Source organism: Lolium rigidum, chromosome 7 (assembly GCF_022539505.1).
Source record: "Lolium rigidum isolate FL_2022 chromosome 7, APGP_CSIRO_Lrig_0.1, whole genome shotgun sequence".
In the NCBI taxonomy this organism is placed as follows: Eukaryota; Viridiplantae; Streptophyta; class Magnoliopsida; order Poales; family Poaceae; genus Lolium; species Lolium rigidum.
Window position 1 is genome coordinate 140,685,670 of NC_061514.1, and position 11,703 is coordinate 140,697,372.

Consider the following 11,703-nt stretch of genomic DNA (forward strand, 5'->3'; position numbering starts at 1 on the left):
AAACATTAGGAAGTCTAGTTCCTTGGCGATTTTGCCTCCTCTCTCTCTCTCTCTCCCACACCATCCACCGGCGCTGCTGCTACTCATGCGGATCAGCACGAGCCAGAGGACCTCCATTCCTAAACACATCCATCTGCAGCTCGCCTCCTTTGCCGAAGAAGATGGTGATGGCGCCACGCTACTCCTGCCTAGCCGCTCCTCCCAGTACGCGGCGGCGTGCTGCGACCGGGACAAATACATCATGGAGGGTGAGCCTCGAGGAGAGGAAGAAATCGGGGGAGTCGCGGGCATGGAGGCGGCTAGGGTTGAGGAATAAATTGGGGGAGGAGGAGACAAGCTACCTTTCTTTCCCCACTCCCGATGGATATTTCTTCTCTCCTCTATCAGCAGTCGTATCCCGACACGTGGCCCAATCGGCTGCACAGAAACGGCCAGCCCGTGCGCGCCTGGTGGCCTATCGTGGATGGCTGGCCTCAAAGGGCTCCATGAGGGGGCACCGTTCATACCTTTAGATCCCAACCCGGTATTACCCCAGGGCTAGAAGAAGCATGCGGCGGCGGCGGCGAGCATCCCGCTCTACAACCACCCGCACCCCCACCCATTGGCGGATCGAGAGGGTGGCCAGGGTGGTCCATGGACCACCCTGGGATTTCAGTTCGGCCCATATAGCATTTAGGATTTTTTTGGGAAAGCCCATTACTGATGCAGCGTCGCTCCCTGGCAAATTCTATATGCCGACCAGGTCGGCGGTTAACCAGCGCCGCACACACCCCTACACAGTATGGGCCCGGCCCAGTTCGCAATTTTTCTTCACGTTTCTTCGTTTTCCCTTTTCCTTGTTTTCTTCCTTTTCTTCTCTGTTTTCTCGTTTTTTTCTCTTTTTTTTTTCAGATTCGAAAAATGTTAATTTTTGTAAAAAAATGTCCAGATTCTAAAATATTAAAATGTTGAAAATTGTTCAAATTAAAAAATGTTCACATTTGAAAACTGTTAAAATTAAAATATGTTCATGATAAAAAATTGTTCAAATTCAAAATATGCTCACGATAAAAAATTGTTCAAATTCAAAATATGTTCACGATCTAAAACTTTTCAAATTTAAAAATAATGTTCACATTCAAAAAATTTAAAATTCAAAGAATGTTCACGCTCGAAAAATGTTTAGATTTAAAAACGTTCAAATTTGAAGAAAAACAAATTTTAGAAATATTCAAATTCTAAAAATGTTTAATTTTAAAGAAAATAAGTTTACATTTTTGAATTTTTTTATTTTTTAAAATGTAAATATATTTATATTCGAAAATTTTAAAATTGTTCAAATTCTAAAATATTCTGTTTTTTTTAAGCTTAGATATGTGCACCAACGCAGAGAGGAACATAAGAGGAACATAAGAGAAAAGCAGACGATAGGAAGAGTCCAGCCACGATCGTATCTATGCAATCTGATCCAAAGTCAAACTCAGGTAACCACCACCATGGGCCAAGCCCACGTATGGCCGGCCAGGGGCTGTGCGGTAGCAGTTCCGTACCGACTAGGTCGGTGAAAAGGACCTCCCTCGCTCCCTGCCTCCCTGGAGGATTTCTGTTCGCTGGAACGAACCAGAGACGAGCTCACGAGCATCTCGTCGCCGCCTGACGCCGTCGCTCCCTCTCTGTCGCCGGTGACACCACCCTCTGGCCACCACCAGCACGCCACCTCCGGCCACCCATCTTCCTCCCGCCCCCGAACCTTCCAGGTCCTCGCCGCCCAGCGCCTCACCTTCCCTTCCCCGGTCCCCCCGAACCCTAGCGGAGCCGACAGAGAAGAAGGCCGGCGGCGCCCCACGCCTTCCCTTCCCTTCCCTTCCGGCGTTCGCGCTGCACGTCTCCGGCGGTTCGGCCGTCCGGAGGTGCGAAGAAGGCCGGCAGCGCCCCACCCCCACTGTCCCACGAATTAGGTACCTTCTGGCTTCTGCAGTTTTGCTCTTCTGCTTTGGCAACTCAAAATTGTAGACATTTTACAAATTATTTGCAAGTTAGGAAGGATTGATTCTTTATGATCGATGTCAAATATATTGCAGCCAATTATTAAAATAGATTGAAGCACTTTCGTTGTCGAATTTTTTTAAGAATGAAGAGGACCAGAGACATATAAGCCCCATAAAAAGTAGTCTTCTTTGAGCTTTCGAAAGTATGTAGGCCAATTTTTATGTAAAATTTACATTTAACCATGTATATTTATATATTTGCAAGACAATAAGGTTAGTGTTAAATTATATGTTAGTATGCTGACATTGTTCTATGTGTGTTTAATTTTTTTTATGAAGGTGGACCACCCTGCTTCAAACTCCTAGATCCGCCACTGCCCCCACCCCCAACCCAGAAAAAACAGAGAGCGGCGGCCGGTGGAGGCAGGAAGGCAAAGGAGATGGAGAGTGAATCCAGGAAGGAGATGGAGAGTGAATCCATGAAGGAGATGAAATCTGTGGATCATCAGGCCGAGTTGTTGACCCTACACGAGGAGATCATGTCTCTGGTGAGCGAGCGCAACAATTTGCTCGCCTCTCTCACTCCGAACCTGTTTGTCTGGGAGGACCAATCAGCAGCAGCGCGGAGGCCAGCCTTCAACTCGCAGCAGCAAGTCCGGGAGGAGGAATCTGCATCAACATGGAGGATAGCTGGACAGGCTTCCGTTCAGAAGATGGACGCTAGCCTAGCCGAACCTGCAGCAGTCTCCGGATCCCGACCCACTTGGCAGCCGGAACAACTCGAGAACTACTTGGACTCCATCCTCCAAGATATGGAGGACTTGGGCCACCGGATGCTATCTATAGCTGATGACAACATTAATTCTCGGGAATTGGATGACCCTATCTCCATGTACAAGAAAGCTGAGATGTTTGCCACGGCATCCAGATTAGTGCAGATATCTCAAGATTTGTCCAACAGTACCAATGCGGCTGTGGGGGGGCAGGCAGAGGAAATGGTGACCGAGGCGGTTGATTCCTGTGAAAAAAAGGTGGCTGCCACGTTTGCGGGGCAGGCAAGGGAAGAGGCGTTTGCAGAGGATTCAAGGGGTGAGGCGCGGGCAAGGGATGCAAGGGGTCAGGCGCGGGCAAGGGATGCAAGGGGTCAGACGCATGCGGAAGGTGCATTGAACGCAGAGGAGAACATGGCACTATCCAACGGATTCTTACGTCTTTGCAACAATTACTTTGAGCGCCCCAATACTTATAGAAAGCATTTGGCTATGATAATTAACGGCGGAGGAGGAGAAGGAAATGGAGATGGAGAAGGAGAAGGAGAAGGAGGAGGAGAAGGAGAAGGAGAGGGTGAAGGCGGTGGAGAAGGCGAAGGCGGTGGAGAAGGAGAAGGAGAAGGAGAAGGCGAAGGCGATTGCGAAAGAGAAGGCCATGGCGATGGCGATGGCAAAGGCGAAGGCGAAGGAGAAGGCAAAGGCCATGGCGATGGCAAAGGCGAAGGGTAAGTCGGAGAGTAAGGCGAAGGAGGAGCAGGAGGAGGGGAAGGGGGAAGAGCAGGGGAAGGGGAAGGGGAAGGGGAAAGGGAAGGGGAAGGGGAAGGGGAAGGGGAAGGGGAAGGGAGAGAAGAAGAGGCAGGACAAGGAGGAGGAGGAGGAGGAGGATTACGATGGTGTTTTTTGGGAAGAGACAGAATCCAAGGAATACCTCAAAAGGAGGATGGTTATTGAGCAGGGAATGTTCAATGACCACCGTGTCGGCTGGGAATATATTTGGGGCAATAAAATCGGACTTTGTGGTGGCTTCCAAGATACAAGTAAGTAAAACATGCTTCCTGCTTACCTTACTAAGCTTAATCTGTTAGCTCCTTTTTTCTTCTCTTGCTCTTGTCTCAAGAAAAGCAGATCACTGACTTCCTTCCTCCTTGTATGCAAGTGAATGAAAAAGAATTGATATGTTTCTCTTAATTTAGTTAATAATATCTGATTTCTGACAGTATACAATTGGCTTTTGTGCTGCAGCCACATTGAGTTCTATGCAATTTACACACTCCACACCTGGTATCATCCCACACGGTTCTGTCGTCGGAACCACATTGCAGATTTACTCGCTCGAAATTAAACTAAAAGCTGACTTGGAGTGGCCACTCCATGTGTACGGCGTGGTTGCTGCTCGAGACACTGTTGACCGCAACCGCAACCTTCTCTTCTGTCGGTCAAGAATTAACCACCAAGTACTCACTCGAAATGTATGTATGATACTAGAGTTTCTGTTCATTTTCTCATGTTTCTTTTTCCTAGTCTTGTTAGTCCATGGCTATTAAGCTTTTTTTTACAGGAAACGACCACAACTAAGTATGATGATATGATTCTTGCAGGATCCTTTCTTACGCTTGACTGGCCCAGGTCGGGCAATTCTAGCTCTGTACCCTGTTGACTTTGAAGTTGAACTGAAGATGATTGATGGAGATGAGTCCCAAGATATTGCATTGATCAGCCTTAACCTCCGTTACAACGGACATGACGACATCGCTCTCTTCAACAGCTCGTTATGTACAGGAAAATTATGCCTTGAGCCAATTGATAGAACAGTTCAGGCCACTATTGTGGGTGTTAGGCTTGCTACTGGGGATCAGCCTTTTAAATATGGAGCCCGGTTTGCTTGTTCCTTGTTAGGTGCAGGTTCCCCAGTTGAGCAAGTTCTGTTGCTTGACTCTTATGGTGGGGAAACTACTGTAGGCGCAGATGGTTATTTTTCTCTGTCAAGGAATGTTGTTTCAGTAGAATCAGAAGGAGGGCTGCAAGTTGTCATACAAGCCTACTCGGGATCAGGTACAATTTCTGCCGAAGGTGCTGTCAGTTTCTATCGTCCCAAGCATTGCAACATACAGCAGCTTAAATGTAACGTTGGCGACTCTGAGGTGGAGATCACTGTTGCTTGGTCCCACCTTGTCCAGGATAAGACCGATTTGTTGACCGAGGGATATGCTGCCCAGGTGTGGAAGGCTTTGTAGGCTAGAGAGGTATCCACCATAGTATATATCTATTATGTTTTGCTGGTGGTTAAAATGTTGAATTGTTTGTGTACCAGCCAGCTATGTAAGGCGTCCAACTGCTTGTGTATCAGCTACTTAATTATTTGTGTACCGTCTATAACTTATATGTTGTGATGTCCATTGTTTGTGTTATTAGCTCTAGTTATGTTTGCCATGATCTACTCAAATCGTTAAATATGTTAGTAAATCTCGAGCTTGAAAATTGCAGTGAACGGGTTCACTAATAACTTGGAGTAGTGTTTACATGTGGGTGTTGGCTTTAGTGCAAAAATCCCCTTGTACTCGCATTTCTTGTTTTGCAAGTGTTACCATACAAATGCCTTCCCCATATCCAGCCACTCTTCCTACGTCGCCGTGCGGCGAGATGCATGCACACGCTTAATCCTGAGGTCTTGTTTGGCAAGAGTATCCTGAAGTATTTGAAAGTATTTTCTGAAGTGTATTGGGTGAAAATACACTTGTCACCCCAAACACTTTGTTACACTATAATTCCCTCCTTTATCAATACTCCCTGTGGATTCATCTGTTTGGAAAAAGATACCGATTTATCGTGAATCGGGTGGTAACCGATAAGATTTCGGCATCTCGGCTAATTTATCGCCGAACCTGTCGGCTAATTTTTAATATGATAGCCGATATTTCACCCGATTTTATGTCTGATGGCTAATTTTTCTGCCGATTTTCAGTGGAACTTCACTGAAATTCGGTATGACAGTTGATACTTTTGTCTTACAGTCATGGTCTAGTCGTTTTGCTGTTGACGAGAAAATGAATCTCAAGCAGCAAAAGTTGGAACAAAAGAAAGCTTCTGAAATTGGTGGGGATACAAGAGCATGGAACAACTTTTATATGCGTCAAGATACTGTATGGTTATCTTCTAGCCTTGACTGATTTACATGTCTCCTCCTGTGACATCATCTCTCCAGGCTGAAGCATATGGACTACTACTTGCTACAATGCTTGCAGACATTCTAAACATACAGGAACCACACTATTACACGGACTGTTTGGCTTCAGCAGCAACAAAGAAGTCAATCTTCAAAGAAGCAGGTCATTGGAATGTAAGGCCCATGCTTGCCTCCATACTGGCTTCACCGTCCTTTTTTAGAAGCAGGGTAGCACACATCAACAGATGTTTTAATGTAAAGGCGCATCATCAGGCAAAGTTAGCAATCAAAATTCAAAATAGGCCTGTAGCTTTTAGATGCCTCTCTTCCGATTCTACAGGTTCATGTATTGTGAGGAACTTTCTAGAAAAATCAAGTGTGAGCCCTTTCACACTTCTCTCTGTAAAGTGTTGCTAATGAAATAAAATATTTTGTTGTTCAAAAAAAAGATCTTTATTTGTGCCAACTCAACATGCTATTTTTTATGTTGTTGTTGAGACGAACTATAGTGATCACATGATATTGTTGTCAAATATGTTTTGCTGTTCCTTTAGAAGTTGCTAATGTTGTTGAATTTTGAAAATTTCCATCAGATCTTGTATGCAAACTAATTGAAGCAATTGTGTTTGTACTTAGGTTGTTGAAAATATTGCAAGGAAGAATGGTATAAGTAAGAGTGAGTTACTTCATAGGGAAGCGGATGACCTTGCTGTCCGTATCGCTCTTGGTGAGACACATGTCATTGCGGAGACCAAGAAGCACCTGGCTAGGTCTGGAGTTAATGTTGCTGCCTTGGAAGAAAATACTTCCAAAAGAAACGAGAAGTTGAAAAGAAGCAACCATGTCATACTGGTAAAAAACTTGCCATTTAATTCTTCTGAAGAAGATCTCGCTGCGATGTTTCAGAAACATGGAAGTTTGGATAAAATCATTCTCTCTCCAACAAGAGTATTTGCCGTGGTATGTTCTACATTTTGCTTGTGTTGTTCCTCTATTTGTTGTCATGCTGGTTGTGATATTGCCTTTTGGAGCTATTCATGGATGTATATCATTTGCTCTCAGAATTTATTCATGGATGTATATCATTTGCTCCCAGAATTTGCAAGGGTGCTTCATTACCTGCACTACAGACAATGCCCCTTGACTTCATTGGTTTATCTCGAATTTTTCTTTTGGTTGTCTCAGGTAGTCTTTGTTGAAGCAACAGAAGCTCATCACGCTTTCAAAAGATTGCTGTACACGCGATACAAGTAAGTTTCTGTATTGGTGCCAGTTAATTCGTTGCTATTTCTTATGTAACTTATGTGCTCTGTGTTGATCACTTCACTTGATTGAGATCTGTATAAACTACTTCTGTTAATTAAGGTATAATTGCATTTAATTGAAGTAATAGATGACGGGTTGACATATTTGCCTTGTAATTCAGTGAAATATATGCATCAGTTGTTTCATCTTTCATGTCTGATGTTCTCACCTTGACTTGAGGCCGCAGCCTTGTTTACTTCAATTAGGAAGGTTTTCTTTTATTTTTATATTCCTGAAAGGTTAAGAAATATATCAGCATCTGCTGTTCTGCTATTAAATACTTTCGTGCCACTTTACACCACTACTATAAATTGCAATTATCTACATTGACGCAATAAGTGTTGCATTTTATTTACTGGACTCATACCTGACACTTGTATACTGGATATTAGCATGGGGATCTACTTTTTGCTGATTACAACTTCCTGCTGACTATAGTCCTTTTTTTTTCATTTTACTGCTTTTTAATTTTATTTGTCAGTGGTGGCTTCTGACATTTCTGTCAAAAAAAGCTCTTATCTTGTTATATGAATCTACAATGTTCTATATCTCATAATAGTCTTTCTTTTGTACTGCAGGGATACTCCACTGTATTTGGAATGGCACCTGACAATATTTTATCTCCTACCTCAACACACGTGGAAGAGGAGGAAATGAATACCATTGGTGAGAGGATTATTGCAAAAGCAATTGTAGATCAAAAACTGTGGAAGGAGTGAGTGCTGAGGAGATTGATCCTGATAGGGTGGAGGTTTGCTGCTTTCTCTAACTTGGCTTTTCAAATTATTATTATACAGTTTACGACAGAACAGTTTTGTGTTTGCTTTTGGCTACATCACTTACGCTTGGACTGTTACAAATATAAGTAATATGCCATTATTCATTGCAGTCGCGATCTGTATTTGTCAAGAATTTGAATTTCAAGACTACAGATGAATCCTTAAAGCAGCATTTCAGCACAAAATTGAAGACCGGAAGTCTTAAAAGTGCAACTGTATGGATATGTTTATGAACATCAAATGCATTCTTGCATGTCTCACTCTCTTAACTCTTTCCCATCCTTTTTTTGAGTCATTATTTAGGTGAAAAAACATATTAAGAAAGGCAAGAATGTTTCGATGGGATTTGGCTTCGTTGAGTTTGATTCGGTTGAAACTGCAACAGCTGTGTGCAAAGATCTACAGGTATTCCTGCTGGAACTGCCTGTCAGAGTCGTCTTTCCCTCTCGTACTTTCCTGTATATTATGTCAATGTGTATATTATGTCAATGTGCCCATACATATATTCAGCATGCTAAATGATTTTTGTGTTAATAGGGGACAGTTTTGGATGGGCATGCTCTGATCTTGCAACTGTGCCATGGGAGAAAGGATGGTCAGAGTGCGAAGAAAAATGAAAAGTATAAGAGTTCAACAAAACTTCTTGTGCGGAATGTAGCGTTCGAAGCAACTGAAAAGGATTTGAGGCAATTATTTAGTCCATTTGGCCAGGTGAATATCCTTTTGGCCAGGTGAATATCCTCCTTTTGTTATTGAAATTTATTGGAAAACCCAGATGAGACCAAAGGAGTCTCCATGGATGGGGATTCAACCTCATAGAAAATGCAATAATATATCATGGTCAAAAATATTTGAACTCTCACAAAAAAGAATATATTTTAACATAAGGAGTTGTTAATTTTTATGTTCTCTTTGATTTACCCAAGAAAGAGCCAATTTGTTTGATTAATGATTATATTCTTCCTGAAGTCTAATGAGTTACATTGATGAATATAATTTCAACTCAAAAGCCTCAGGCTGCCTATGAAATTTGGAAGTCGCAGGGGTTTTGCTTTTGTTGAATTCGTCACGAAGCAAGAGGCACAGAACGCCCTGCAAGCCCTTGCGAGCACTCATCTCTACGGCAGACACCTGGTATGACACCCTTCTCCTTCAAGCTCACACGCCCTATGGTGCATGAACCAACTGCATATGATTGACTCTCTTGCATTCGCTTCAGGTGATTGAGTGGGCAAAAGAGGGAGAGACCATTGAAGAGTTGCGAGCAAGAACCGCCGCTGAGTTTGTGGATGAACAGAGCGGTTTCCAGAGGATGTCCAAGAAGATGAAACAAACTAGTCTTATGGACGAAGGCTCTGTCAAGTTTAAGGATAGTAGAGTAATACTGTTCGGTGGAGCTACCACGAAGCAGCAAATTTTTGGCAGTTGTTGTATGATAGTATTATCCTGTCCATGCTTTCACTTTTATCCTGTCTTGGTGTTTAAGTGCTCAAGAAAAAGGAAAATGCAGCAAGCCTGATATACAAACTGAAATACAGTGTTCCAAAACGCATTTAAAATCTTGTTGCCACAAAATCAGGAACACCAAGCCGTGTTCTACTTGTTCAGTTCTATCATCCACCTTTACCACCGGTAGCTATTCTTGTATGCAATTTGCATCGTTATATTGAATTTTATACAGCAAAATGTGCCAGGCTCGTCACTAGTACTGTATGTGCTATCCCATCTGTGTTTTGTGCATCGTATCAAAATCTTATCTATCCCGAGCCTTTGCCTACAAATGTGCCAGGCAGAAAAACTGCAAAGAGCTCCTGCCTGTCAGGTAAATCTATTCTGTCGTCTACACAACCTGTCGAAAATCTTGAAAAATTCAGAGCTAGCGCGAATTGGTAGAACCAGGCCTTGCAGCTTGCCTGCAAAGTGTGAAGGAAACGAAATTAAAGATCCGAAATCGCTATCAAAGATATTATCATGTCCAAACTGAAGATGCCACTACCTGCTTCCACGGCCTCCTCCCTCAGCGGCCGGTTCTCGCTGCTCTGGCTCTCTAGAGGCATGTACTGCGACATGATGGCCGCTACCTCTGAATGCGAGAGATAGCAGGAGCAGGTTCTTAGCCGAACCGATGATATACACTTGAATTAGTGCTGGGAAACGGGAAGAGCAGGAGCAGCAGATACAGGACATAGTTTAGTATTGTGCTTGTTGCATTCTTCTTTTATACTTTAATTTAATTTAATACTTTGGAATAACGGGTCTCATATGCTCTCATTTTTTAGCAGGAGTGTATTTAGCTACTTATTTTATATGTCCACCATAACTCTCAAATACAACAAAACTATGACGTATGGGTTTAAACTAGCCTTAAATTGAATACAGTGCTAATAATCAAGTTGATGTGCAAAATAAAATTTGCAATGCTGGATAGCAAAATTAAGTTGCATGTCATGTGCTAAATAATTTTGTATTTGAAATCGTAAACTTTGTTGCATATCATTAGTTCGGAGATAATACATGATAGATCTCACATTAGTAGATGATAAAACTAAAATTATCATAATATTGTCAAAATGGACGGGCGCGGCAACGCGCGCCATCACGGTCTAGTATAATATAAGTACAGTCTGCGCTTCGCCTTTTCTCCTTTTGTATGGTATTAAATGATTAAGAAATCATTGTTGGTTTATAATTTGACACTTATCTCTTAGAGCAAGTCTAAATGCCGCTACAAATTTGACTCTCTATACCTTCATTTGAAGAGGTCTCAAAGAAATTGCCGCTTGGGTTTCTACCGACATTTAGATAGAAGCGGCAAAACTCACTCTCTATATTCTACTCACATATGTTACATTGATTTCTCTAACACCTGTGTCACACACAAACAAAACATTCGATCCAATATAATCATTCTTTTGGAAATCGATACAACATAATCTTTATAGAACACAATAATCCACACAAATAAAATAACTAATAAAGAAAACATCTAGTTGTGACCCATTGGGTCGTCAACACGTTATCATCGGATGAGGATGAACAACTCAAGGCATCCATTCAACCATGACATAAAAATACGAACATGAACACAATACTCCAATCATAGCAGCTAGCAATCAGCAGCAGTGCACACGCGCACATGAAGCTAGGGGTCTGCAGGGAGCAACAAACCATGCAAATAGCAGCTGCCGAAAGCTTAGAACCGAATACGCACGAAAAAATGTGCAGCCAAAACAAAGCAAGAGAAGCACGACGCTGCTCAATGCCCATATGTTGTCACGAAATATGAAGTAATCTTTTTCATGTAATTAACTATCTTATTAAAGTGAGATTAACTCGTAGTCTGTATATCTATAATCAAGCGCATTTATTTTTTGCGCACGAGTGTTGCTTCCTTGCTTATTGACTATCTTCATTGGAAGGACTCATCAATTTTACCATATGTTTGCAAGTAGAAGCGATGATCATATCGTCCATCCAGATTATTTCATCTGAACCACAAACCTATGTAATCTCAGAAAACGTATGTCTGAATTTAATAGGTTTTTGCATTATTTAGTTGAGGACATCTAAAATCTCCTTCAGAAATTGCCACAACTACAACCGTTGGTAGTACATGCACACTTGTAATTGCCGCAACTGCAACTTGCTGCTCTCTGTCAACCAAAGATCAGAGATCAGATAATGCCAAATTGAAGTAGCAGTGGACGCTGGGCACTGGC

The 11,703-nt window shown here is 42.5% G+C and overlaps 2 protein-coding genes and 1 pseudogene across 2 annotated transcripts; all 3 read left to right on the forward strand.

Annotated features, from left to right (window-relative positions):
- Positions 1 to 1,837: 1,837 nt before the first annotated feature.
- On the forward strand, positions 1,838 to 3,466 carry LOC124672077 (glycine, alanine and asparagine-rich protein-like). Its single transcript, XM_047208365.1, has 2 exons — positions 1,838 to 1,937; positions 2,307 to 3,466. The coding sequence occupies exon 2, from the start codon at positions 2,408 to 2,410 to the stop codon at positions 3,464 to 3,466; it is 1,059 nt and encodes a 352-aa protein (XP_047064321.1). The 5' UTR covers positions 1,838 to 1,937; positions 2,307 to 2,407.
- A 140-nt stretch (positions 3,467 to 3,606) lies between these two features.
- Positions 3,607 to 5,133, forward strand: LOC124676339. Its single transcript, XM_047212418.1, has 4 exons — positions 3,607 to 3,774; positions 3,980 to 4,206; positions 4,336 to 4,789; positions 4,915 to 5,133. The coding sequence occupies exons 1-4, from the start codon at positions 3,678 to 3,680 to the stop codon at positions 4,917 to 4,919; spliced, it is 783 nt and encodes a 260-aa protein (XP_047068374.1). The 5' UTR covers positions 3,607 to 3,677; the 3' UTR covers positions 4,920 to 5,133.
- On the forward strand, positions 4,867 to 9,319 carry LOC124676338 (annotated as a pseudogene).
- Positions 9,320 to 11,703: the final 2,384 nt, after the last annotated feature.